This window comes from Calliopsis andreniformis, chromosome 9, assembly GCF_051401765.1.
Source record: "Calliopsis andreniformis isolate RMS-2024a chromosome 9, iyCalAndr_principal, whole genome shotgun sequence".
Lineage (NCBI taxonomy): Eukaryota > Metazoa > Arthropoda > Insecta > Hymenoptera > Andrenidae > Calliopsis > Calliopsis andreniformis.
The window spans coordinates 10,882,996-10,909,067 of record NC_135070.1 but is presented as its reverse complement, the minus strand read 5'-3'; the positions used below and the strand labels follow the sequence as shown (position 1 = coordinate 10,909,067).

General features: G+C 39.3%; 1 protein-coding gene across 1 annotated transcript; it reads right to left on the bottom strand.

Moving 5' to 3' along the window:
• Positions 1 to 179: 179 nt before the first annotated feature.
• Positions 180 to 26,072, bottom strand: LOC143183982 (uncharacterized). The gene is made up of 35 exons (XM_076385864.1): positions 25,994 to 26,072; positions 24,353 to 24,540; positions 24,030 to 24,237; positions 23,768 to 23,941; positions 23,461 to 23,685; positions 23,140 to 23,383; positions 22,921 to 23,038; positions 21,888 to 22,813; positions 20,073 to 21,813; positions 19,820 to 19,981; positions 19,625 to 19,751; positions 19,328 to 19,542; positions 19,117 to 19,241; positions 17,694 to 18,464; positions 16,182 to 16,317; positions 16,000 to 16,103; positions 15,250 to 15,928; positions 14,983 to 15,162; positions 14,695 to 14,907; positions 14,333 to 14,611; positions 13,691 to 14,236; positions 13,429 to 13,598; positions 12,695 to 12,847; positions 11,566 to 11,965; positions 11,294 to 11,481; positions 4,688 to 11,198; positions 4,152 to 4,592; positions 3,803 to 4,076; positions 3,509 to 3,732; positions 3,196 to 3,413; positions 2,698 to 3,081; positions 2,256 to 2,606; positions 1,205 to 2,170; positions 919 to 1,101; positions 180 to 832 (listed from the first exon to the last, which is right to left on the bottom strand). Exons 2-35 carry the CDS (start codon positions 24,504 to 24,506, stop codon positions 740 to 742), a joined length of 17,883 nt encoding a protein of 5,960 aa, XP_076241979.1. The 5' UTR covers positions 24,507 to 24,540; positions 25,994 to 26,072; the 3' UTR covers positions 180 to 739.

The window sequence follows — 26,072 nt, the reverse complement described above, 5'->3', positions numbered from 1 at the left end:
TATTATAAAGCAATATTACGTAAAAATATTTCTTTATACATTTTTATTCTTTTATGACCTGACTTGCGATTCAATTCATAGATGTAACTACTAGATGACTGAAACTGAAAACACTCTTTTAGTAATAAATAGTAATAAAAAGCGGTGTCGCACGTACTATTTTCATAAACAAGGATTAGTAGATTTTGTACGGATTTATTATCATATAATGAAATAGTTATAATTGTATATAATTCTAAATTAGATACTGTTACTTTACATAATTCATCTGGTGATTCAAAATAACATGGACCTCTACTTATGTACAGATACAGTGCAATGTATATGCAATAATAATTAAACGATTTATATTACAATATCGGTCAACTAAACGTTGACTCTACTCAACATACAAAGATACAAACTTCCTGTATACATACACACGACCCATAAAATTTGTATCGCAATTATACTGTGTCGTGTCCTCAAAGAGTGTCTCCGTAATATACAAGCGATCAATGTTCACCTATATTTCATAAAGTAAAACTAATATTGTACAACTTTGGAGGAATGTTGTGATGGCATAGCACCAACTTCACTATGAATCAATTAGTCAAACTGCAATGGCACTTTACAAATTAAATAATGTGTCTATAATATATATATAATATTTATATATTTATATATTTATATAATTTTTTTTCTTCATGTAAAACCTACCCAATAACGTAGTAACAATAACAACGGTGGATAGAGCTCTTTAGTTCATCCACTTGCGGCAGTTAGGCGCGCCACACGCGCATGCTATCTTGTGCTGGTCATCTTCAATGTCAAATTTATAGTCGTATGCCAGCTGCAGTAAATAATATCATATAGACTTAAAAGAAACTATCAATAATATAGAAAGAAAAATAGAAGATAACCTGAATGTTTCCTTACCTCCTCGCCACGTGAGATTCTTCGCTTTGCAAAGATTATGATTCTAAGATCACGTTCAACCTCAACGATTTCAGCGACACAATTCGGGTTGCAAGAGTGGTTAATGTACCTTGCGAGACCTCCACACAACGTTGCATCCACCACTCTTTCTTCGTCCAATCGGAACATGTAGATACCACGATTCTACAAGAAACATTACCAAATTTATTTCCTGTCATTCGATAATATTCTATAACGTCTATAGCACATAGCACAAGTTAACAATACAATAATGAAAAGCATGTACCCTTGCTTCATACTGCTTCTCCCTAGTTTCTGCCAGTTCAGTACGAATGATTTCCCCAATATATTCAATGACCATGGTGTGTTTCTCCAAATCACGAGCGGCGTACAGTCCCAAGCCTTGAATTTTCGAGCGTGCCAGGTACACATTGTTCCGCCATTCTTGCTTCATCTTCTTGTACTGCGAACTTTTGGAATGAACGAACTGCTTCGAATATGGGCACGCCACCTCGCCTGCAACGGTCGCGGTCGGCACAAAAGTCGCTCGGGCCGAAGAGCCTGTGCGTTGCGTATGCGGCCTCTTCCAAGGAAGTTGATTCCGTAGACGAGCCTCCGTTCTCGCGCTGCCGGTGGGATTGATCGCTAATGGCAATTCTAATAGGGGATTGCGTCCGTATTTGAATCTATAATCGGTTAAAGTTTCAATGCCTGGAAGACTTTCGAGAACACGAACGACCGCTGGCTCGGTCAGTCCAAATAAATCTTCGCCAGAAACGTAACGCGGGAACAGCTGAACACTGTGCGTCGACCTTCGTAATTCGGCGAGCGGTTCGAGGATTCTGCTCCAAACAGCACGAGGCGTGGCGTCGCGTAATTCGACGTCTTCTTGCAGTGGTTCTTGTACTAGGACTCTGAACTCGGGCCGACCGGAAACGTCGTGAATGGAACAGACGTAGCGGCACCGTTTGTTCGGTCTTCTCATGCTCCAATAGAACCTCACAATTTTGTATCCGACGGGGTATATGTAATTCGGTGTGTGAAAGTTGGCGAGTTGATGCGGAAGTAGTTGTCCAACACTTAAAAATATTAGGCTCCCCACTCTTAAAAGGTGATTGTGCTCCGAATGATGCATCACAGCTGCGACTTGTCTGTTCTCGTCTCTGTTGACGTATACTCTTCTATACACGGATAGTGTTGTCAGTTCGTTATCTTTCTCGTTCTTCTGTACGTGTTGAGCGCAGTAGGTACTCTGAAAAGTTCATTAAGCGATCCATTGAAGATTATGGTTATGTTAGAAGTTAGAATGTAGCTTCTGAAGTGTGCTGTGATTGTACCTTATTCTTATAAAAAACACAGCCATCTTTAACAGCGCAGCCAAGGTGGTACACGTTGGTGCAACGCATTTTAAAACACTTTACTGTAGCTCCTGGTTTCTCGCAAATAATACAATTTAATACAAGACTATGTTGCAAAGCGGTATCGAGATTCATCAAGGCACCATTTACAGTTTCGTATACATCTTCCGACCAAAGGGCACAATTCAAGTGTACCCATTTGTCGACGTCAAAATTAAGTAGTCTAGCGGGACCATCGGCTGTACCATCACCTTGACTGTGGCAAAACATACATCGTCTACTGTCTTCCGCTTTGGCGGGCACTACTGTCACGCCCATACGGAAAAGCATCTATAAAAACAGAAACATAACATTAATCTTACGAATACGTATCGTTTTAATTTACATGTGATTAAATAACGTTTAAGAGTTCTGTTTGTACCTCCGTGATTTCTTTGTCAGTTGGCTTTTTATATTTCGTAGGAGGTTGCATCGACCCAACAGACCAAGTTTTGTATTTCACGCCTCTCCAGACTTTAGCAGGTGGTTGTGGTTCAATCGATGACTCGGTTGACAATTCCTCTGTGGCTGGATGTTTCTTTGGCCGTTTCTCTTCCATTAATTCCTCTTTCGTCTCTGGGATGTCTTGGTGTTCTTCCTTCTCTGTTTTTATTTTAATTTCAGATTCTTTTGCTGGTTGATCAATTTCCATGTTTTCAACATTGTCGATTGATTGTTTAACCACATATTTTTTTCCTTTTTTAAAATCATCGTCTAAAACTTTACTGTCTACTTTATGACACAGGTGGTCTACTATGGTTGCAGCCTAAAAAGAAACATGAATTGAAACCTTGAGCTACTGTGTGCCAAATTGTGACAGAATAATTCTTATTTCATCGTTCAATAACATTACTATATGTATACATTTTCAAAAAATTACCTTGTATTGCGTATTTGATGGTGTTCTATGCATAAGGGCAAATTGCATGTAACAAGCTGCCGAACAGAAACATAATTCGTCTCCAGGCTCAGCCTCCTCCTTACTTAAAAATGGTAAATCTGATACTTTCTTTCTTATTAAGCTATTTAATATCACAACCTCGCAATGACGACAGAATTTAGCGGCGCCATTCAAAATACTTTGTATATCAATCGGAGCTGTAAGAAAAATTCATAATGAAGAGTTACTCATTTATAAAAGAGATACTACTAAGAAAAATGAAAATTTTCATTAAAGAAATTCAAATACATACCTCCCTCTTTACCATCTTTTCCCTTGGTTCTATAAAGACCTAATTTTTGACTAGGGGGAGTAGTGGTACGTTCTACTATCTGGTAACCAGTGGGAGGAGCTATATTTAAGATATTAGCCAAATCTTTAAGTACGCCCATTATATCGTCCGCAGCCTGACTGTTCAAAGTCAATGTAACCGTAACGTTACCATCCCTTAAAGATATCGGAGGTGATTTTCCAAGTCTATAAAGAAACAGAACATTTGAATAAAAACGATCATTTAATCAATATTTTTGAAAAGGATTTTACATACCTCGGTATTCCTAAATTCTCTTTATCTTGTTTAGCTGTATCTTTGATATAAGCAGGTTTCAGCCTGATTGGTATTGGCGATATTAAAGGTATTACAGGTGATACCCGTTTCAGCCAATCGGATTCCTCATCTGACTCTTCTTCAATTAATCTCAAACCTGGGAAGCGGTGAATGAATTCCGGAATAACGCATTCAGGTGAGGATGAACTGACTATCGTGTCAGGAGAATCAACATCACGATTTGCTGATAAAGAATTCTCCTTTTTCTCATCCGCTAAAAATTTAAGAGTAATATTACTAATCGTTTCACAATTTAAAAAGAATAAAATATGAGTAAATAAACGCTTACAATCGTCCAGTTTAAGAGGTGGAAATTCTTGATCGTAGAATCCTCTTTGAGTGGAAGCAGGCTGCTGAGGTGGTAAAGGTTCCAATTCGCCAAATGGCTGTGTGTTATAATGATCAGATATACCCGGTAATGTCGCAGATCCATATAAACCTACTAAATCTCCTGTTCTGGTGTTGTACTCCTTCTGACTTCCAATTTTTGTTAGATCACCAGAGCCAAAGATGGGACATACACCATAATTTTTACCTAAAAGGGGCTCTAATACTGCCATTGGCTGAAGCTGTCGCAATTGTGTCATTAAATTGTCAATGAACGTGTCATAATCCTCGTCTAAGCGGGACACTTTTCTAGCACGCTTTTTTTGAGGTGCTGCCGCTGCGTCTTTTCCCTGACTTTGCTTCCGCTTTTGTTGATATTGTCGCCTTTTCAACTTCTTGAGATCTGAAAAGAAGAACAAATACATTACCCGTAAATGGAACATTATTTTTTTCAATTTAAACTATTCTAAAGATATTAAAACAATGTACTCTGCTTACCAGTTTTGTCGTCAATCGATCCATCGATAAGCTCCTCTTTGGCAGTTAGAAAGTCTTTGGTATCGGTTAATTGGGTAGGTGTACCACTAGATAGAACTTCATCAAGAACTTCCTTTTTGACTTCCACTAAAGGCACTGTGTGTTGTGCATTTGCACCCTGTGACGCCTGGGCTTGGTGACCCACAGTATGAGACACCGTATGAGGCACTGATGGCGGTATTGTATTAACATGCGGGGATTGTTGCTGTGTCGGAACAGTGGATTTTAGGGTTACTGGTATTTGGGGCTGAGTTTGTTGTGTTTGTGGTTGGGCGGTGGTAACAGTCGTTAAAGTTTGTGTCACTTGAATAGTGCTCTGCACTTGCGTCGTAGACTGTATATTTTTACCAGCTACTGTTGTTATTACGGGTTTCGTTTGTGGCAGAACTCGTGAAACAGTCGTAGGAGCTGACACACATTGCTGTTGAACTGGAACACTGTTACTGATAACAGGGTCGCTCACAGGTTTTATTTGTGGTTGAGTACTGACAGACTCTTGTTGTGTAGGAGTCGCCGTTTCCGAGGTCTTCACTGTCAACGTCGGTACTTGCTTGGCCACTGTGGTTGTCAGTTGCTGATTTCCTTGAGTTTCCTTGATGGTCGTAGTTTTTGCAGGTTGTTGCGTTGCCAACTGCTGTTTCGCAAAGCTGTCAGCCATTCGCTGCTGTGATAAAACAGGTGCAGGAGTTGACAATGGTGGAGGTGGCTTTGGAGGCTCTTCTTTTGTCGGTGGACTCTGCACCTTTAAAGATGTCACCGACTGTGATAAAAACGATGTTTCTCTGGTAAGAACTTGCTTGTTGCTGGTTGTCTTAGGTGCTGGCACTTCATTCAATAAAGGTGGTAAGACAGAAAATGGAGTAGGTGGCACAGGTCTTGCCAATTGCGCTTCTAATGAAGGTACCAATGGCAAGCTAGGACCTTGAGATGAACCAGAGGACAAGGTGGTAGTTGCACAGGCAGTATTTTGTAGCAACTGCTTCAACAGTACATTTTGCGATTCTTCCATTCTGTGTGACCCAGTAGTACTTTTATTAATATCTAATTCAGATCTGCCAATTGTAGACTTCTCAAGTACCGATTGCGGTTTGCAGTTCGATTCTTCTGGTTCCTTCTTTGAAGGTGTGCTTTGTGCAAGTCTTTCAAGATCAGTATTTTTACTATCCACCGTCAAGTGGCCAGTTGGTTTATATTGGCCTTGTCCAGATGTAAGTTGAGAATGTAAAAGAGTTGGTGTTTGAGACAAAGTAGATTGCAGTATACTGGTGGTGACGTTGATGCTATTGGTACTTGTAGTAACAATAGGAGGTACTATAGTTCTGACACATTGCATGGACGTTGTAACCGTTGTTGACGTAGCATTAACAACAACGCGAGAAGGAGCCAAAGAACAACCTGAACTAACTTGTAGTATTGCTTGAAGACTCTGCGTCCGTTGCACGGAAGTTGCCATAACAGAGCTCAGTAAATTACTTGCTTGCGTAGGAGCGGTGTTTGTTCGATGACCAGCAATCGTAGGTTTCGCAGAATTTGTTCCAGCTAGCATAGCGTTTAACATTGCATTCGAAGTAATCGAAATTCCCGAATTCGTCGGTGGTCTAGGGGTAATCACAGATGATGTTTGTAGAGAAAGGCTACTGTTAGATTGTGACTGTATCCCACTGGAAGTTACTCGTAAAAATGGATCCGAAGGCGTGACTTTACACAAAGTAGAAACAACGCTTACTGTAGAATTTGTACTTTCTTTCGCATGTGAAGTATAACTAGACGTCGTAGTCTCTAGGTCGGCTTTGCTCGTCGCGGTAGAATGAGATGTGGTCATGCACGTTTGCAGCCGAGCGTTTGTGTTACTATGCAAATTATTTACAGAGTTTGGAGAAGACGTGCTCGTTGTGGAGAGTATATTTCCTACTTTTGGGCCCGAGATTGCTGAGGATACCATCGTAACGATAGCAGTTTGATTTACAGTTGTACAATTTTGTGAATTGTTTGTCTGCAAAGAAGACAGCAATGTTCTCAATTGATGAGAAACATTGGCAACGTTTGACGTTAATTCGGTAGGTTTTGATAACGGAGAAAGATGAGGTACTGTTGTTGTACACTTCTGTAACTGTGCTATAGTACTCACTACCAAAGGAGCACTTTGCTGTGGAACTGGTGAACTTTTCTTCGGTGTAGGTTCCACAGGTGGTGGACTCGATTTTTGTGATTTTGGTCCTTTACTTTCATTTGGCAACAGATGTTCACTATCCGAGTGTTCTTGCTCTAGATCCATCAGAGAGTCTTGGAGGATATTCAAAGGCAAAGTATCCAATGGTGTTGGCAGCTCATACATCATACTTGATTTTCTAGATCTGTCCTCTTGAAGAATTTCACTATTGGCCATTTCTGGTTTGGATGATATTATGTTATGTAGCATATCTAATATATCATCAGATGATTCTTCCATTAATCCTTTCTCCTCATTGAGACAGTGCTGGACATATGGTTTACTAGTTTCAATGTCTGTACACAAGTCATCATGTTTCTTCTCTTTTTGAGATAAGCTTGTGTTACTATTATCCGCGATACTAGTTTCAGTTTCTTTTGATTTACTATTTATTTTTTCTGACTCAGATGTTGTCACATTTTCATCTTTGCTTTCATTTTCAACTGGTTCCGAATCATTTTCCAAAATATTTACCAATGATAAATCATCTGTGACAGGAGATATTCTCTTAAGTGAAACAGCATCTGTTTTATTGTCTGTGTGGGAGTTTTCTCTGCTTACAGTATTTTCAGCTGGATTATGAATTGCTTCTAGCATGCTTTCCAATTCATCTGTCGTATTCAAAGGATCAGTTTTCTTGTCATCTGATAATGTTGTTTCTTGTGTTATGCTAGAACTCGTAGTAATGGTACCTCCCAAAGAATCTATATTGTTCTCATTCAAATTCTTTCCTGTATGATCAGTTTCATCCTTTTCGTTCTTAATTTTTGTTGCTTTTTCAAAAGCTTCTAGTTGATTTTCTTTCATTATTGGTATAGAATTACTTCCATTTTCTTTTTTGGGCAAATCAGGAATTGACATTTTTGGTGTAGACAATGTGACAGATGTTGGTTGCACACTCAGAATTAATTTTGCAGGATTAGTTGGTGTCTCCATTGCACTCGTGGTAGTATTTTGTACAAAACTTATATACTCATTTTGTACACTAGATGTTGATAATGGAAGCTTATCCGAACTTGTCACTTGAGACTTAGAAATTTCTATATTCGACGAGCTAACTTTCGGTAACGATTCTATTTTCACTGTATTTTGCTGCGAACTGACTGTGATGTTTTCCAAGGCTGTTTGACTCAACTTGGCTGCAATTTTAGCATCCGCGACGATACTCGCCATAGTAGATGATAGCTGTTTCTTATTATTAAAAGGAGCAGTCATTGTGTCTTTTGTTATGCTCAAAGTCGTAAATATAGGAGTTGATTTAACAACTGTGTCTGTTGCTATTGATACATTAGTAGTCGTGGTAGCTATATTTGCATTCTCCGTACTAATATTTGTACTTCCAGGAGTAGTAGATAACGAAACAGTCAATCTGCATGTAGATGATACTGCAATGTTCGCATGATGCACACTCGATGGAGGTGTTTGGTTGTATAGTACTTTATCAGAAAATACAAACGACGTAGGACTTCTATTCTGCTTTGACTCCTTTTGTAGTTTTAATTGATCTTCACTGACAGATTCTGTGATAGCATTTTCCTTCGATGGTTCAGAAACAGGAGTAACATCTGTCTTTTCAGCTTCCTCTGGGCATGATTCTTTAGATAAATTATCTTCGGGTGATTTTGTACTAGGATCAATTATTACTACTTCAGACTCACTGACAAAGGAAACCATGAGATCTTGTTCGGGTGAGTGATCCATGTATGATCCAGGTGATGGATCCACACGAAGTTCTTCTTGGTCCGGTGATTCAGGCGTATCCGTAACTGCGACCAATCTTTTTCCAGATTGCAAGGTTCTTACTATGTCTAGTCGCAAGCCCTTCTTATTCCTGCCATGGGATGGTACCAAGTCTTCGTCACTGAGAATTGGGTCGTCAGTCTGAGGTTCAGGGTTTTCAATTTCTAATATTTGGACTAAATCATGTCCCTGACTACCTTCATTGACGAGAGCATGGCAGAGAGAATCATTGCTATCCGCGGACAAATCCACGACCATTTCCGGCTCAAAAAGCACATACTCTTCCTGCATATCGCCCTCAAGAGTCCCTGATATCACGTCAACAAGCTCTGAGTCTCCGAACTGGTCTATAACAGTAATATCATCACTATCACGTTGTGCTGTAGAACTTAACGTTACTTCTGTGTTCACTATCGTTTTATCGTCATCGTAATCGGTTGTGTCAGGAATTGGTTCCATTTTATTACTAGGGCTCCCCAAAGTCAGCGGCCCATTGTCAGCTAATGATGTCGCTTGTTTCGACTCTATGGTAGTTGGCGGCGTTTGGGGTGGTGTATGCGAGTCATCGTCGAAGTCATTATAGTCTGCGCACACCAAAGAGTTAATTTTCGATTGTGGTATGCCAGTTTTTCTATGCACCACTACAGAAGTATTTGGTTTATCGTCCATGTTTAAAAGATGCGATTCTGAGGTTTTACCCTTGCTGGTCTCTGCTTTTGTCGACCACATAGGAGAGCCGCCTCTAAGTCCAAGTTTAAAATATCCAAATCGTCCGAAACCACCGCTTAAAAGTGGCAAAGGATTCAATGGATTGTGAGGGTTTCCTCCCCCTCTATTCGAATGGTCCGTGGCAGTGCCTTGTTCTTGTGAAAGAGACTGCTGCTGATGCTGATGTAATTGCTGCTGTTGTTGATCACTTGTCACTGGAATATTACCCGAGCTTTGAGTTGTATAAGAGCCATGCGGTGTATGAGGAGTGTGAGGCGTATGTGGCGTTCTTGGAGTTCCTGGGTTCTCCACGCTCTGTGGTCGGTCTGGCATTGCTGGACTATTGCCAGTAGATTGTCTCCTTTGCATTTGCATAGGCGATCCACCAACCATTGGACTTCTCGGCATGGGAGAACTGGGTGGTTGAGACGTCGGAGGATGATGTGTATTATTCAATTGATGTTGTAACATTGGCGACGTTGAAGGATGATTACGAGACATGGGACTTGGTGGTTGATATTGCGATATCATCGGTGAACTAGGTGGGTGCGTATGAATCCTGTTCGCGTTCATTGGGCTAGGCGGTTGCGAAGTTTGACTCAACTGTTGTTGAAGCATAGGTGAACCCATCGTTTGTTGAACCATGGGACTACGAGGCATAGGCGAGCTCGGTGGTTGTCCATAATTTTGTTGAATTTGTTGGTGAAGTTGAGGACTTGGCGAATTTGCAGGTTGCGAAACCATCGGAGAACTTGGCGGTTTTTGCATTGCATGTTGCTGTTGAGATTGCTGCTGCTGCTGCTGCTGCTGCTGCTGCTGTTGCATCTGCAAGAACTGCTGTCTCTGTTGCTGTGCTATTTGTTGTTGCTGCTGCTGCTGTTGTAGCATTTGTTGCCTTTGCTGTGCCATCTGCAATGTACGCTGAGTTATTGTATTCTGTCCATCTTGGAGGATCCCAGTATTTTCATGTTGTTGCTGAATGATCTGCTGCCGTTGGAGTATCTGTTGATGTTGCTGGTTCATTAAAGACTGTTGCGTAGGCTGAGGACTTCCCAGTGGTGAACGCTGTCCATAGACAATTCCTCCTTGCAACTGCATCCTTGGTCTTTGGCCAGATTCTCCTACAGCAGGTGGACGGACAAAACGTTGAGTGAGACTGTGAACTCGAACCCCCTGATCTCCAATTATCTGTTGCGTGTTTCGTGAATCTGATGTAAAAGCGCCGGGACTTGTTGCAAGTCTTCCAGTAATAATTGCGCGATGTTGTGGCGACGTCATTCGGGTGCCTGAAGGACCACATATTCCTGGCGATGGCATAGCACCCGGACTGAAAGGACTTTCTTCGTTCTGTGAATGCGGGGTGCCAATTCTTGGAGATTGTTGCATGTTATGAGGTGACATTGTTCCTGGATTTCCAGCTGATTGTGGATTACCAGGACTATGTTGCAGCAAAGGTGGATTAGGACTGTGTTGGATGATAGGAGTTACTGGTGAATGCTGTATCATACTCGTGGGAACATTTCCAGGGCCTGGGCTTTGAGAAACGACTGCAGCAGGGCTATGCATCGGCGACTGTTGAGAAGGAGACATTAAGGGTGAACAAGGTTCGCTGCTCTGCTGCTGAGGTTGCCTTTGTTGCTGTTTGCTATGATATTCTTGTATTAACATTCCGTGTTGACGTGTTTGCTTGCGACTTGCGTCTAGATGTTTTTGCAATATCGCTTGCTCGCTTGAGATACGTTGCAATTCGGCTGCATCGTTCTCCGTTAATTCGTTCCCGGATTTTCGTAGCTGTCGCTGTTTACTATTGAGGGACTGTAAAATTATGAGAAAATTTAACTGTATTGAATCCGCATTGGATGAAATTATAAAAACAAAAACACCGCAACATAAAAACATTCTATCCTTACTTTTCGTATTTTACGCAGCTTTTGTACCTCAGTTTCGTAATACTTCAGTTGTTGTGTCAACACTTGATGCTGATGATTTAGCCACTGCTCGTACTGTACTTGTGCTTGACGGTCTTGTTCACTGGTGATAGTCTCCGGCGGTGTAGGTGGAGCAGGAATCTGGGAGATATTAAATGTGGCAACTCTCGCTGCAATAAATAAAAAAAAATATATTATGCATAGTACCAATTATTGAATATCCATCAATCATTATTGACATTTATAATACTGACGTTCAGGTGGTGTCTGTGTTGCAATCGGTTGCCTGGGCACTTGAGTCGCTAGTTTCGAAGCATCCGCCACTGGCTGCTGCCAACTGGTACCTGGAGCGGATGGCGGTCTTGGTGTACAAGATGGCCTAATTACAGGAACTCCTCCAGGTACTGATGTAATTCCTTGTGGAGGAGAAGCAAGAGGTGCAGATCCCAAAATGTCTGCTTTAAATCTTTCAAACTCACTGTCACTCAGAAGAGATCCTCCAGAAGTCGTACTGTCAGTTTGCTGTTGTTGTTGCTGCTGCTGCTGCTGTTGTTGCTGCTGCTGCTGCTGCTGCTGTTGCTGTTGCTGCTGCTGCTGTTTCTCTTGCTCGCGTTTCTCTTGTTCTAGAAGTTCCTCCAGCAACAACGGTTGTTCCTGTGAAAATGACTACTGACAGCTTATCTAACTTCGAACGAAAGAAGTATTTGCACTCGAAATTACTAATTCGTGTATTAGAAATTTTCATTATTATATATTAAAATAAAGCACACTGATCATTCTATCTAATGAAAAAATACAGACATGCAAGTTATTTCTACAACTTTCATTAGAATCATTAACGTAAACATCGTGTAGACAAAATAATAACACAGGAAGACTAACGCAAAATTAAATTTTTAACTGCTTGTAAGCGAATATCGATTGTATATATAATATCATGAAGCTCAATGTTTTTATTCTATTTATAACATACATGCATATATGAAAATGCAACACATTTTATCATTAGATTTTTTAAAATGTAATAATTAATAAACAGAACCCATTATAATTGGAATCACTGAATAATACTTAGACTACTTTAAACTGTTAGAATATGTATAGAATATGAAAGAATAGAATACATTTTAATGCTCAAAGAATTACAATTTTTATCAACTATTCATATCAATTTTTTTGAAAATATAATATTACTGATTTTAATTACATACGTTGTGCATTTTAAAATTAGGCACGTTTCTTATAGTTTTATTACGTGTACTATATAAAGGGAAAAAATGGTGCAAAAATATTGGAATCATTTTCATTGAGACAATGTTTCATTTGTAGCATTGCAGGTGATATTCTGTGCTGAATGTTGTAAATTCCCCTAATCTTGCTCACCTGCAGAAGCAAGGGTCTTCGGTGAGGGTGAGGTGTCATTGCGGGCGTACCAGTATGTACCACAGGGGCCATTGGTGGACCTGCCACCGGTACTGGGTGCCCTATATGGACTGGGGGCCGCGTCATACCCCGCCCACCTGGGCACAGCCCCATCTAGACATGCACCAACACCAATGCATTGCAAACACCCAGGCCAAAACACCATTTTACCAGCCAATACTTTTATATTAAATAAATTACTTGCCTACACCTACGTTCATAGCAAATTCAAGATCTCCTGTTATCACTCGTTATACTCTCATAAACAAAATTTGACACTTTGTATCACACAGTTACGTAAATTCAAAATGCTACAAAGTTACAGGATTAACAGTAATTATTCGACGTTAGATACTCTATGCCCGCGCGATCATTCATATATGTATACATATGTATATCAATAAAAATGTTAACAGAAATGTATGTGTGTTACACTTTGATACGTGTATCAGTGGATTATTACATAGAATTTGTACGTAATCAATTGAAATCAGAATTCATGTTTGTCAAGTAAAACGACTTTTCAAATTTGTGTTATGTACTCTGTAAAGCGTTTATCGTTTGTCAGATTGCGAGAAATTTAGTTTCTCGTGGTTAGAAGAGAAAATGTGTTAGATGTAATTGCGTAAAAATACTCAAGATTAAAGCGATGCAAAAATTTCAAAACACCAAAAATATATGTAACGAGCACAAACCTGTATAGGTCCAGGGTAAGGAGGCGGTGGTCCAGGATATGGAGGTGGAGGCGGTGGTGGCGGTGGTGCAAGCGGCATACGTGGGCCGATCATATGATTTACAGCAACTACTCTGCCAGCCACGTTTGGCACACCTGTTACTCTCATACTCAGGCGTTGCTGCTGGGATACTGCAACAACAAAGTATAATGATTATAGTTATAAAAATAAATATGAGCCCAATAATGCTTGTACTCTATATATTTTATATAAGTATGTTCACCTTGGATATGTGTTTGTGGTAGTCTCTGAGGGTGTCCAGGAAACGTGGACGGATAACTGACCGTAACAGTATTAGTCGACGTAACGACGCCAACTGCTCCATCAGGCGACAACAATCGAGTTCCTGGAGGCATAGGTCTACCCATCGCCGCGGCTTGCTGTACATGTTGATGCATTTGTTGTTGTACAACAACAGCTTGAGCATGCGACTGAGGCATAATAGTTGACGGTTGCTGTGGAGTTTGCGATGTTGCAGTAATAGGTGCTACTGTTTGCGCCTGTACCGAAGCAATAGAAGTCTCTGTGGGTGTCTGCACACTAGTGGTCGTCGACGTATCGCTTATATCCGTGTGCACTGCGCTTGTTGTACCCAAGTCTGTCGATCTTCGCACCTCGTCTTTAACTTCTTTCTTCTGCTTTTCGTCCTTTGTTTCCACTTCAACTTGTTCCAAGTCTAAGTCGAGTATATTTGTTTTCTCGCCGCCGGTTATGTTGTCCAATTCAGGATCAGCGTATTCCAAGATATTAAAGTCCGCTCCCATTTCGGCTGTGACGAAAAAAATTTGAAAAGTAAGTTCAGATTTTAGATTAAAATAGTAAATAAGAAAGTTAAATGTAGTTTTTACTAAAATAGATAACTCACCAAGTAGCTCGTCATCGTCATCGCCTAGATCTCCTAATATTGCACTCACGCCCTCGACCTCAACCATTGGTGCTCCCTCTTGTTCTAATTTTTCAAGCTCTGCAGTAACATTATCAGGAATCTCGGAAGGTTCGGAGGGACTGACAGTAGCTTCACCAACCGTTGTTGATATAAGGGGTGCTCTCACCATACCCTGTGAACCTAACATTCTAATTCCTTGATTTAGATTATCCTGTGGTCGCACTATGCGCTGTCCTATAGTTTGACCTTGATTAGGATCTGCAAATACCATAAACAGTCACAATAATTAAATACTTATTAACCTTAAAATGCGATAATTACAACACAGAATGCCTGCATACCTGGAAACCTTTGTTGTTGTAAGACATCGTAGGGCTCTGTAATAGAACTCCTTGGAGTTGGCATCCGTGTTTGTATAGTCTGATTTCCTTGAAAATGTTGTGGAGGTATAGTCGCAGCTACTTGAGGTCTTTGTAATAACATTCTGGTTCGTTGATCTATGTTCTGTACTCTGGCATCTACATTTGCTGCTACAGGATGTCTCGCATTTATTCCTATACAAATATTAAATAGTTATAACACTAATATGCAAATAGAATAATAAATCAACAAAGGTGACAGAAACATACCAATTTGATTCCTGACGAGAACATTGGGCTGAATAGGCATCCTAGGTCTAACGATACCAGGAGGTAAAGGATGTCTGAAAGTACCTTCGCCAGTGTTTGTTGCTGTTTGCGAATGTTGCGGAAGTTGCACATGGCCCGCATCAAACTGTTGCTGACTACTTTCAGGGGTATTCTGACCGTCTATAAGTTAACACGAAGATATATTAAGTCTATACGTCCATGAAAAATCTATACACTATATATTTTAACGTTGAGCGAGTAATATACCTTGATTCCAAGTAGGATTCACGGGATCCATCTTCTTGTTAAACTGTTGCCTTTGTAAAAGATCACGTAATTGTCTATTTACTTCTGGCTGTTGACTGAACACTTCAGGCTGTTGTGTATCTTGTCGGGAGTCTGGTCTTGGTGAGGAATAATTCGAAGCGGGAGAAGGTGTAGGAGGTTGGCTACTATACGGATCGGGTGTACGAGATGGTGCATACACGTGAGTAGAAGGACGAGTAGTAGGAGCATTAAATATAGGTCGAGGGGTACCTGGGGGTTGGGAAAATACGTCGCTTCTCGGCGACGTGGAATACGAAGGTGTTCCAGGCATTTGTGACCTAGGTGTTTGGGAACCTTGCGAGTAAGCCTCGGCGTTGTCGAAACGTTGAAAATGGTCCTGAGATTGTGAAGAGGCTGGAGATTGTGGGAAGTCATGAGGAGATTGCGGAGCTTGAGGTGAAAATGGAGACGGTGGTTGTGTGAAATTATTCGGCATTCCAGGCCTAACCACAGTTCCAACTGGACGTGTCATTGTTGCACAAGGTTGGTTAGGTAGACGTGGTATTCCCTGATGAGGACTTTGAGGTGTTAATCCTCGTGTCACTTTTACAGGAGGAGTTGCAAAGGTACTACGTGATCCGGGGGATGGTGACGCTAGTGGTCCCATATGATTTCCATCCTAAAAAATAAGTTTTATAAAATACTTATAAATCTATATTTCAATTTGTACATTATTGTTTCACATTTTACCTGTGATGTGGAAACTTGTAATTGCGTCGTTAATCCTGTAGTATTGTCAGTGGTTATTTGAGTCGTATTGTCTTCACTTATTTGTCTATGAACTCTGGCAATAGCTGGTAACGATACATTAAGAAATTAAATACAAAATCTAAATGAAATTACATTATATGCATATAATTATGCAAATATACCATGCACACGCTGTTCATGAATAACTTGTTGCTGCATCTGAGCTTGCTGCTGACGTAAAGCTTGCAACTGTTTCCATTGACGTTCTTGCTCAGCTTCTCTGCTTGAACGGTCTCTATTCGTAAGTCTCTCTTGTTCCTGCCGAAAACAGTCCTGTTAGAACTGAGAAATCACTTTTAGTGGAAGATCATTATATCCTTCTAACCAATGTCATTAGAAAACAATAAGAATTATAGTAATAATATATTGTTACTTTTATATATTCACTTGATCAATCATATAATTCAAGAATATAATGATCTCTTTTTGTAAAAAGCAATATAAAAGATATACAATAAGGCAAATTGACAATCAGCCAAAAAGTGTACTTTAAGTCTTAACATTCAGGTAAAATAACAGCATATTACTAAATTAATATAATTAGCGAGATCTTAATGTTCCTGTATGTGCAACACAGTTATAATAACCAGCCACCATCTAAAATAAATATGAAGTAATCAAAGATCTTTTAAAGAAACCTGTTTTACCACACAAAACACCCATAAACATTGATTTTTGATTAATTTATAATAGTTTGTATAGTATTACGTTCATGCACTGTATCACTGAGTATTGAAAAGTGAATTCTTGTGCTATTTGTGCACATGGATAAGATAATTATTTTGTTACATATAAATTAAATAAAAAGAACACGTTTAAAAATGTCCATATGCTGACAAACACATGTGCAACACTTTGTAGAATGTAAATTATAAACTTATTTATTGTTTTAACTACGCTGTTAGCAATTGAAAGTTTTAACTATGCTATTAAGTATTAATTCTTGGTAATACGTTACTATTTAGCTATAATATTATGATTATGACAAGTACAATAATTTGCAGTATTGTAAGATATATAAAAGCTTCTGAAAATGTGAAAAGCTACATGGCAACAAATATCTACCAACAACTCAAAATACAATTCACAAAAAGCATTAATACATATTTAAATACTTGGGAAAGAGGAAATATATCTGTTTAAAAAATGTTTGGAACATTAAGGATCAGGAATAAACTAAAAATATGTGCTACCAGTTGTCTTCAACATGCCACATACAGTCTAATAAAAAATGAAAATGAAATACTTGTGATGCTATAATCCAACAAAATATATAACTATTTATATCAAAGAAATGTTCATATACTAAAATGTGTCTGATAAATTTAAATGAAATATCAAATAAATATAATACATTGTATTATATGCAAAGGCAACACGAAATCAATTCACTATTACGTAAAACCAACGTTCTGAAACACCTTTTATTAGAGTAAGAGTAAGCTAGAGTATAGTGCAAGTTACTCATAGATACGTAGTGTTTCAGATCTTTGGATAATTAAACTATAATCATTCTATTCTGTACTAAAGCATTCCGTAGCATTTTTGTACCAAAAAACGGATAAGGATAACTAAATGTTGATCAGACACGTGGCACAAGGCAAGACACTAGAGGCACAGAATAGGTGGCTCACCATAGCCGGGGACTGTACAGGTACAGTGTGAATAATTGCAGTGGGTGGCGGATCGTAGTGCTCCTGGCTGAGGGAGGGGAGGGTGCGCATGATTTCAGATGGGGTGAGCACTCTAATCTGGTGGTCTACCGAGGATAATTGGCGAACAGGACCTACCCCCACCATAACGTTGGCAGTGGGGGACGCCTGAGAAATGCTCAGACTGTTAGCAATTGTACTGGTACTGATCGTAATATGAGCAGGTGTAGGACGTTGCTGGGATGGTGGTGACGTTTGATGCTGCCCTTCACCGGCGCCCGTGTTGCAGTAAGAAGAAGTAGAAGAAGAAGCAGTTGCTGATGTGCAAGGCGTGGCTGGCGACTGAGCTACTCTAGCCTGGCTACCGGTTATCTCTTGGTGTGCCAGACTGTTAATGGAATTAATAGAATTCACAGAACTGGGCCTGGGTGAAGAAGAGGGGGTTGTGGACGTTGGAGAAGGACTCGGGGAAGTAGATGTTAGCTGCTTCTGCGGTCCCTGCACCGCACACACCTCCGCATGATGATTACTGCTAGCTGTAGATACTGTCGCTCCTGTCGCAGACACAGTCATTCCACTCTTTTCCTGCGACTTTTCACTGCCCACTGAGGTCAAAAGTCCGATCTGCCTTTGGTTGGAGGCCATAGCTACTACTGGAGAAACTTGAGCTGATGTCATAGTTGTGACAGGTTTGGTGATGATGGGTGCACTTGTTGCAGTGACTGGGGTCGTGCTTGGTATATCCTTGGATATCTGTCGGTTCAAGGGGTGCCTCGTTCACACACTTACGTTATAGTATTCATGGCTTACATATTTCCAAAATACATCATACAAGGTAATAGTGTAAATTCAATTCTCCAAAGGATTCTAAGGATTCAGAGGGAATGCTATTATGGGGAAACTAGATTTAATTTGATATTCCTAAAGAATCGAATTAGCATCTACGTGTCTAATAAAACATGACTTGTTTAAAGGTATACGTTTTGTTAAAAAAAGAAATGATTCTTTATGTAGTTCGAAATGTTCCTTTACGTGTGTCATTGGATAATGTAAAAACATTCATGATGACGATGAATGTGAAGAGGAAGCATAATATGATCAATAAAGAAGAGACGTACAGTGTTTTACTTCGATGTAACGATTCAAAAAATTATGTCAAATATAGTTATCATCGATTATAAACGATTTGTGTTTGTACTTTAACTAGATTCTCGAAATATAGAAAATAATTGAAACCTTAACAGCTTTCAGTGTAGGTGTTGGACATAAAGGACAAGCTGTTAGTTCGACCTGTGTGTTAGCACAAGACATCTTTGAAGATGAAAATGGATACATATCACATAAAAGATTCACGTTTCTTTCTAATATCTGTACTGCTAGTAAAACATCTAGAAACTATTCCTACCTGTTGAGTCTTTTTCATACGAATGGCAGCTCTATTATCCCGTGCAAGTGTTAGATAGGGGGCCTTCTTATCATTGGGTAACGCGCGCCATTTCTTCAGTATTTGCTTGCATCTTTCTGACCAAGCTATATGTAGTTAAGTACATGGTTTAGTTAAATTAAGCTTACGTGCAAACTGACCATATTTAATGTACAATAACTCTTGTACGTACCAGGATACTCTGTTTTCCATTCTGGATGATTAATATTTGCATAAAGTACAGAAGATATAGTTGCTCCTGTACCTAAAGCTTCGTCGGCTTCCATTTTAAGATTACTTCTTTGGTTGTATGAGATTGTAGTATTGCCTGTCGATGTGGTGCCTTCATCATCAGGATTGACCCATGGACTTGCTGGTTCAGAGAAAGCGGGACTGAACTGTGGGCTACTGCATAGCGAAAAGGTAAAAATGTTAGTGAAAGAACTGTACTCTATTTTAAAGATTATATTGTATATAAATATAAACGTACTTGCTATATTCTGAATGATATGGGGATGGCGGTGGAAAGCTCATTGGAGAATTTAAGTTGGATTGACCAACAGGCGGTAATGTACCAGGTACTTGAGGTCTTGGTATTGGCATCGTTGTTTGTATGCCTATAAATATAAAATTTGTTCAAGTTTAGTAACATAGAAATTGTATAATATGAGAGCTAAATATTTACCAGGATGTGGTGAAGGGGATACAAGAGGTGTTGTAGTAGATGATGGATGAGGGGCTTGAGCTTGAAGAGAAAACACTGATGATTCTTGTGACTCTTGAGATTCGTCTGTTAAAACTCCTTTGAATATCTCTTCAATATCTTTGCTATCCATATTAGGTAAACCTAAACGATATAATTAGTATTTTATGTGTGTTATATTTATTACAAAAAGTTAAAAAAGAAATGATCAAGATATAAAACTCATAACACGTACCTGTATCCCTGACCATTGACTCTAAATTAAAATGTGGACTAAGGATATCTGTTAGTTCGTCTTTAGTTGTTCCTGGTGTATCATCCAATTCATCTAATGCTTCACTGGCCTTAGCCAAATCTTCATCTGGTTCATTCATGATAGTGTTAACAAGATCACTATCAAGTAAGTCACCTGAAATCGGTAAAATATCGCCAAGAGCTTCTGTATCACTTCCTTCGTCGTCCATAATTTCTTCCCGTTTTATAGGTGGTTCCGTCGGTACTTTCTCTTCTTCTTTCTCCTGCTTGGCTTTAACTTGCTCCATCACTTTCAGTTCATCTTGAGATAGCTGAATAGTATCTGCATTTCCAGATATATTTCGTTCGCTATCCGATTCACTGCTACTCTCCAATTCCTTGTCTTTGGTCGTGTCCATAAGATCTTTGCCAAAGAATGCCTCTTGCATGTAGAGAGGAAAACATTCAGAGAGTTTTGTCTTTGGTTTCCTCCTCTGTGGTTTTCTGCGTGGTTTATCGTCTGTCACACCAACTGTCGAATCGGAAGGTTTCTCGAGATCTCCCTCTTCTTCTTTGTCCTTTCGAGTGCCTCTCAATCTGACGATGAAACCTCCGATACCTAACTTTTGCAAGTTACGCTGTCGTTTACGTCTTAAAATTGGTATGCCATTTTCAGTTGTATAAATACTAAAACCCTCAGGGGGTGGTTGATCGCCACGTGGTGTCCATACCATGCCTTCTTTGAGTACCTCCGTAGGCTCGTCTTTGACATCTGCTAAATCTAATTTTCCTCCATTCTCTTCTAATGAATTATCTAGACTGCCACCAGCAACTACAGATTCTATTGTAGCCATTATATCAGCTTCCTTATCAATCAAAGGATGCATTTTTCGTCTTTTCTTTCTCGTTTGCTGATGCTCAGACGTCAATGATTTGATGTGATTCATACCAGCTTCGGATAAATACACACCGTCAACCAAGTATTGTTGAGAGGAGGGTTTATACAGTTCTGGACTACGTGATGTTGGAGGTGGAGAACGGGGATATTTATTTGGTTGTGGTTTAGGTTGGTTGCATACAAGATGCGGTGGCGGAACATCCCTTGGACGACAAAGTATACAAATATAACCTTCTTCTGCGCATTTCTCTGCTTCCGCTTCGCTTTTAATTGAATCACACGCACAATGCAACCATCTTTCGCACTGAATGCACTGTATTATTAGGTCCCCTTCATTATATGCTTCTTGACAAGATATGCAGGCAGTGTGAGACGCGCAGGGACCACACTGAGTATAATTTTTCTGCCAGCTACTATTAAATCCTGGATCATTTGTACCACATGTTTGGCAATGAGCACACCATTTGCACTTCCAAGTACCGTGTGGTACAAAATCCAGTGGTGGGTCCATACAGTAAATATGATAGCTGATATCACAATCATCGCATAAAATCAGACGACCCTCGTCATTCCTTTCGCCACAACCTTCACATACTGTACAATCAAGGCACCGCCAACCCTTTTGCAGTATTACTTTAGTAACTTTGACATTAGCGCAGTAAGGGTGATAACATTGACCACATTGTGCACAAGCAATTAAGCACCCCTCTTGGTCAGTGCCAATTGCACCGCACATGACACAAATATCTTGGGTCAACACGAATTTATCTTTTGCAGAACATAATACAAGTCGATTTTCAATGCCTGGTTCATCTTCTTTTGAAAATGAGTCTGACATTGGCCTCTGAAATAATAACAAATATTAAATTAACATTGAAGCATAAATACAAGACAAAATGAAGGGAGTAAAGTTCATACCTGCAATCCTACACCAGGTACTCCGAAGATACCTCTCATCTTTGCTTTGGGGCCCCTCTTCCTGCCAAATTCTGTCATCTTCTGTCGCTTTTGGTATCCAAGTTTACCAATTCCTTTTGGTCGACCAATTATGCCACCTCCAAGTCCTAACCGCTTCTTTGCAATCTTAGACGCGCAGAATGGCTTTCCTTTTCCAAGACCTATAGAATACAGTGCTTCTTCTGATCCTCCTTGATAATCAAATTCCGAAGAATCTCCATCACCATATAAACTTTCTTGCGACGCACTTAAACTTAAATCCCCACCATAATCATCAATATTATCTTTCCTTTTTACAAGTGCCATACTTTTGCAGTGTAGACAAACATATTCATAGTCAGGTTTAATTTCCTTACGGTGTTGGTAAGTAATTGGATCAGCCTCAGGGTCACAGGTACCATGAACAAACTTTTTACATGCACTACATTGAACCATTTCTCTATACGCGGCAGCCCGATATGCCTTTCTACAAAGGGGACACGAAAAACCTTTGTTCCTTTGTTGGTAACACGAATCACATACGGTGTAATGGGAATGCCACCGTGATGAAAGACCAGCGCCTGGTGTACGCGAACCACAGTCTGTACATACACGGCAGCACTTACACTTCCAACCATACTTAGGTATAGATGTAACAATTGGTCGTAAACAACTAGGATGATACGCTTTTTCACAACGTTCACACAACATTACTTTTGAAACATCTTCTGGTTGACGACACACTTGACATACTCTGCAGGTTACACATTGCCAGCCAGCTCGTACACCAGGCAGAAGTGCCAAACCGACACAACTACCATGATAGTGTTGGCCACAAATGGAACACATTACTAGGTTGGAAACATCCCCCATTCCACAGCACTGCATACAAGTAACATCACCGCTCACTAAAACAAGATAGAATGTAAAATATCTAAACTAATATACCATTCTTTAGATAGGATATAAAATTTTTAAGTCATCAACACATATGTGTATTTCATATAGGGCTTACACAACAGTGGAACTTGTCCCAAATGCTGACTGCAAAAAAGGGACAAGCTTTTTGTATCCTGGAAACAACTTGAAGCTGCAGCGCATGGTAAATGAAAATAACGATTGCACGATGCCACCTATTGTTAGAAAAAAACAGTATAACATATTTTCTTTTGATATGTAATTAACAATTATATGATAACATTAATAGAAGATAGTATTAGGAATGATCGCTCACTTTGCAAGGAATCCCAGCTCCATAATGAGAACAATAAGCACAACGCCTTGATGAAGCCTGTACTATCGCTGGGCTTAACACCTCTGTTGTTAGTTCTTGGGTATTGCTTGACCATACTGCACAAGATTGATGAACATAATAATGTCCAGTCGATTCAAATAATGTTCCTATTTCTGGTTCTTCAGAATACCCAACGATAGTTAATTCCTCCACTGGTTCCGTAAAATTTGTTAGACTAGTATTCCTACAGAACATTACATAATTATAGTAACATTAATAAGGAATGTTATTCTTTGCATTCTCGTGGAATCCAAACAATACCTGCACTTAGCTAGACTCTTTTGCCTACGACAAGTTACAGCACCAGGACCTGCTGCACGTGGACTTTTGTCTCCAGTAGATATATCAACAAGATGGTCAGTTGTTTCGTCACGATTGGTAGACTTTTCAGGTGTAAAACCTTCAGGACAAGTGAATCTTAACAATTCACCTTGACCCAGTTGACTTCGTTCACCCAAATTACACAAAGCACATACCTTCCCTGGCCTAATGTAAATAAGTATTTCATTGTAGTCATATCTACATACATATTTTATTAACGTATCATTAAAATATTAAATATTCTTGCCATTGTTCTGGGAAATATGGTGGTTCTTCTGGTGCTGGCATACATCTCTCGGTATTAGATGACTCTCCATCGGGAGTAGTATCTTCACCGAGACGAAGAGGACTTGGGGATTCTGAATGCGTATCATCGTCTTTACTTTTAGTACGACGCGGCACGCCTCTTGCATATCCAAGACTGAATATAAACATATTTAAAAATTACATATTATTCTTAAAATCTTCATAATGTCATAATATACTTGAATAAATTATGTGTTACTAACCCTTTGCCTCTAGTACCTCCCCTGCCAAAAGGTCTACGAGTACCTCCACCACGTGTAATTCCAGGTGGACGTTCTTTTCTAGGTCTACCTGGACCCCGCCTAATATTTAAAGGTTTACCTCCAGGAAGTGGAAATTTCTGGTACCGTAAAGGATCATGAAAAGCTTCATCTGGGGTTACTGCAAGAGAAACAAACTTTTGTGCTTCCTCTGAAATAACATACAATTTTTATAATAATATCATGTACTGTAAAATTAAAAAATTATTGTAACTTGAAATGATACGTATAAGATTTATTAGAATATTTGGAAAGTATATACTTACTGTTACCAGGAGTTGGTGGTACTGAGCCAAGTAACTGATCGGAATTTGCTGGAGAAACAGGAATCCCTGTTGTTTCCTCATCTTCATCTTCACCATCGGAAGCTTCATCTAATTCCATTTCTTCCTCACCCTCAAGACGCTCTTCATCATCCATGGCACCTCTGCTAGACCTGTATTGCTATGTAGTCCTGGATAAATAAGACAGTCATTTTAACATGTACTAATTAATGTATGGATTAAGTCCAAAGATGTACATATGAAACCAAAACTATAGCAATTAATAAATATATTCATACCAGGTTTATAAATAGCCCAGAAAAGATATAAAATTCAATGAAATTTAATTTATTTTAGAAACAAAGTAAAGTTAAAAACTATTAAATTACAATTGTTAAAAACTATTAAATATTGCATATTAAATATTTTTCACTGATTGTACATTTTCATTGATAAATTCTCAAATGCTTGTACATGATTATGTACATGATATTATTACTTTATTTTTTAGAACATTACTAACATCTAGATGTACACATCTTATATAATATAAATGTTTAATAAAGTTTAAAATAAGTAACTAAAAAATCTTATAACTGTACATCATATATAAAAGTAGAAAAATATAGATTGATTTCGACCTTGACCATATCCTGAACTCTCATACTGTATGCTTCCCTAGTTTCTGAGATAAAACTTTGTATATTTTTATTCACACAAGGATTTATAAACTTAGACAATCATAGTGCAAATGAAAAATATTTAATTTTATATTTTTTTCTTTAAAAAATATGTCGTTCCTAATCGAACAAATGTATTCCCCAAATATTGTAGAATGATACAGAATAAAGATTACTAGTGACCAACAATTGTGGGTCACTGATCAGTTAAATTTGACTAAACTTTTATGCATAATAACATTGTAATTATAAAGTTTTTAGTAAAAAAAATAGTACTTTTTATGTTGATGTATTTTGATCACAATTGACTAATTTTCACCAAACATTCATTATAACGAAAAAGGTCGCGTATCTCTGGTTCATTAGGAATCCAGTGAAAGTATTTACTGAACGAAAACGTGTAATTTGAGGAAAGCTACTGCTCGTAGTTTGTACATAAACGGTGTGCAAAACACATCAATCATTTCTTACATATCAATTTTTATTTCTACGGCCGCATTATAAATTCCCATGGCAATTCTATTTTTTGTATGAAAAAATGAATTTCGGTTGAAACGGCGTTTCGTTGATAATGAAAACACCAGGTCGCATGTATCGGCCCGAACTCACATAGCTTTTAATCTCTTTAGAGTTAGAGAGCTCAGTCAGCTACAGCAGGATGGCGTGCCGCTCGGGAATCGGCGGTCATTCCACAGTGGGGAAAACCGAGGCACTATGATCACCGAAAAACGCCACTTTTCATCACCGAAAAACACAAATAGTCCTTGTCACCACAAGCCGCATCACCACATACGAGGCATTGTTCCCCCGTCGAGTTGCCGCGTGCACACTAAACTTACGCTAAGTAAGGCGGAGGTGAATTTTGTTGGCACGGCCTTTACGGCGACAGTACGCCATTGCTATGTCAGAGTTTGCAGGCTATAAACATAACCGGGGCCGCCCGTAACCACGCCGGATCACGTACCTTCCAGTTACTGTTGTCTCCTTAGCAGTTTCATTGCGGCTTTGCACGCAGAATTATCGGGATCCTCGTTGAAATTCGC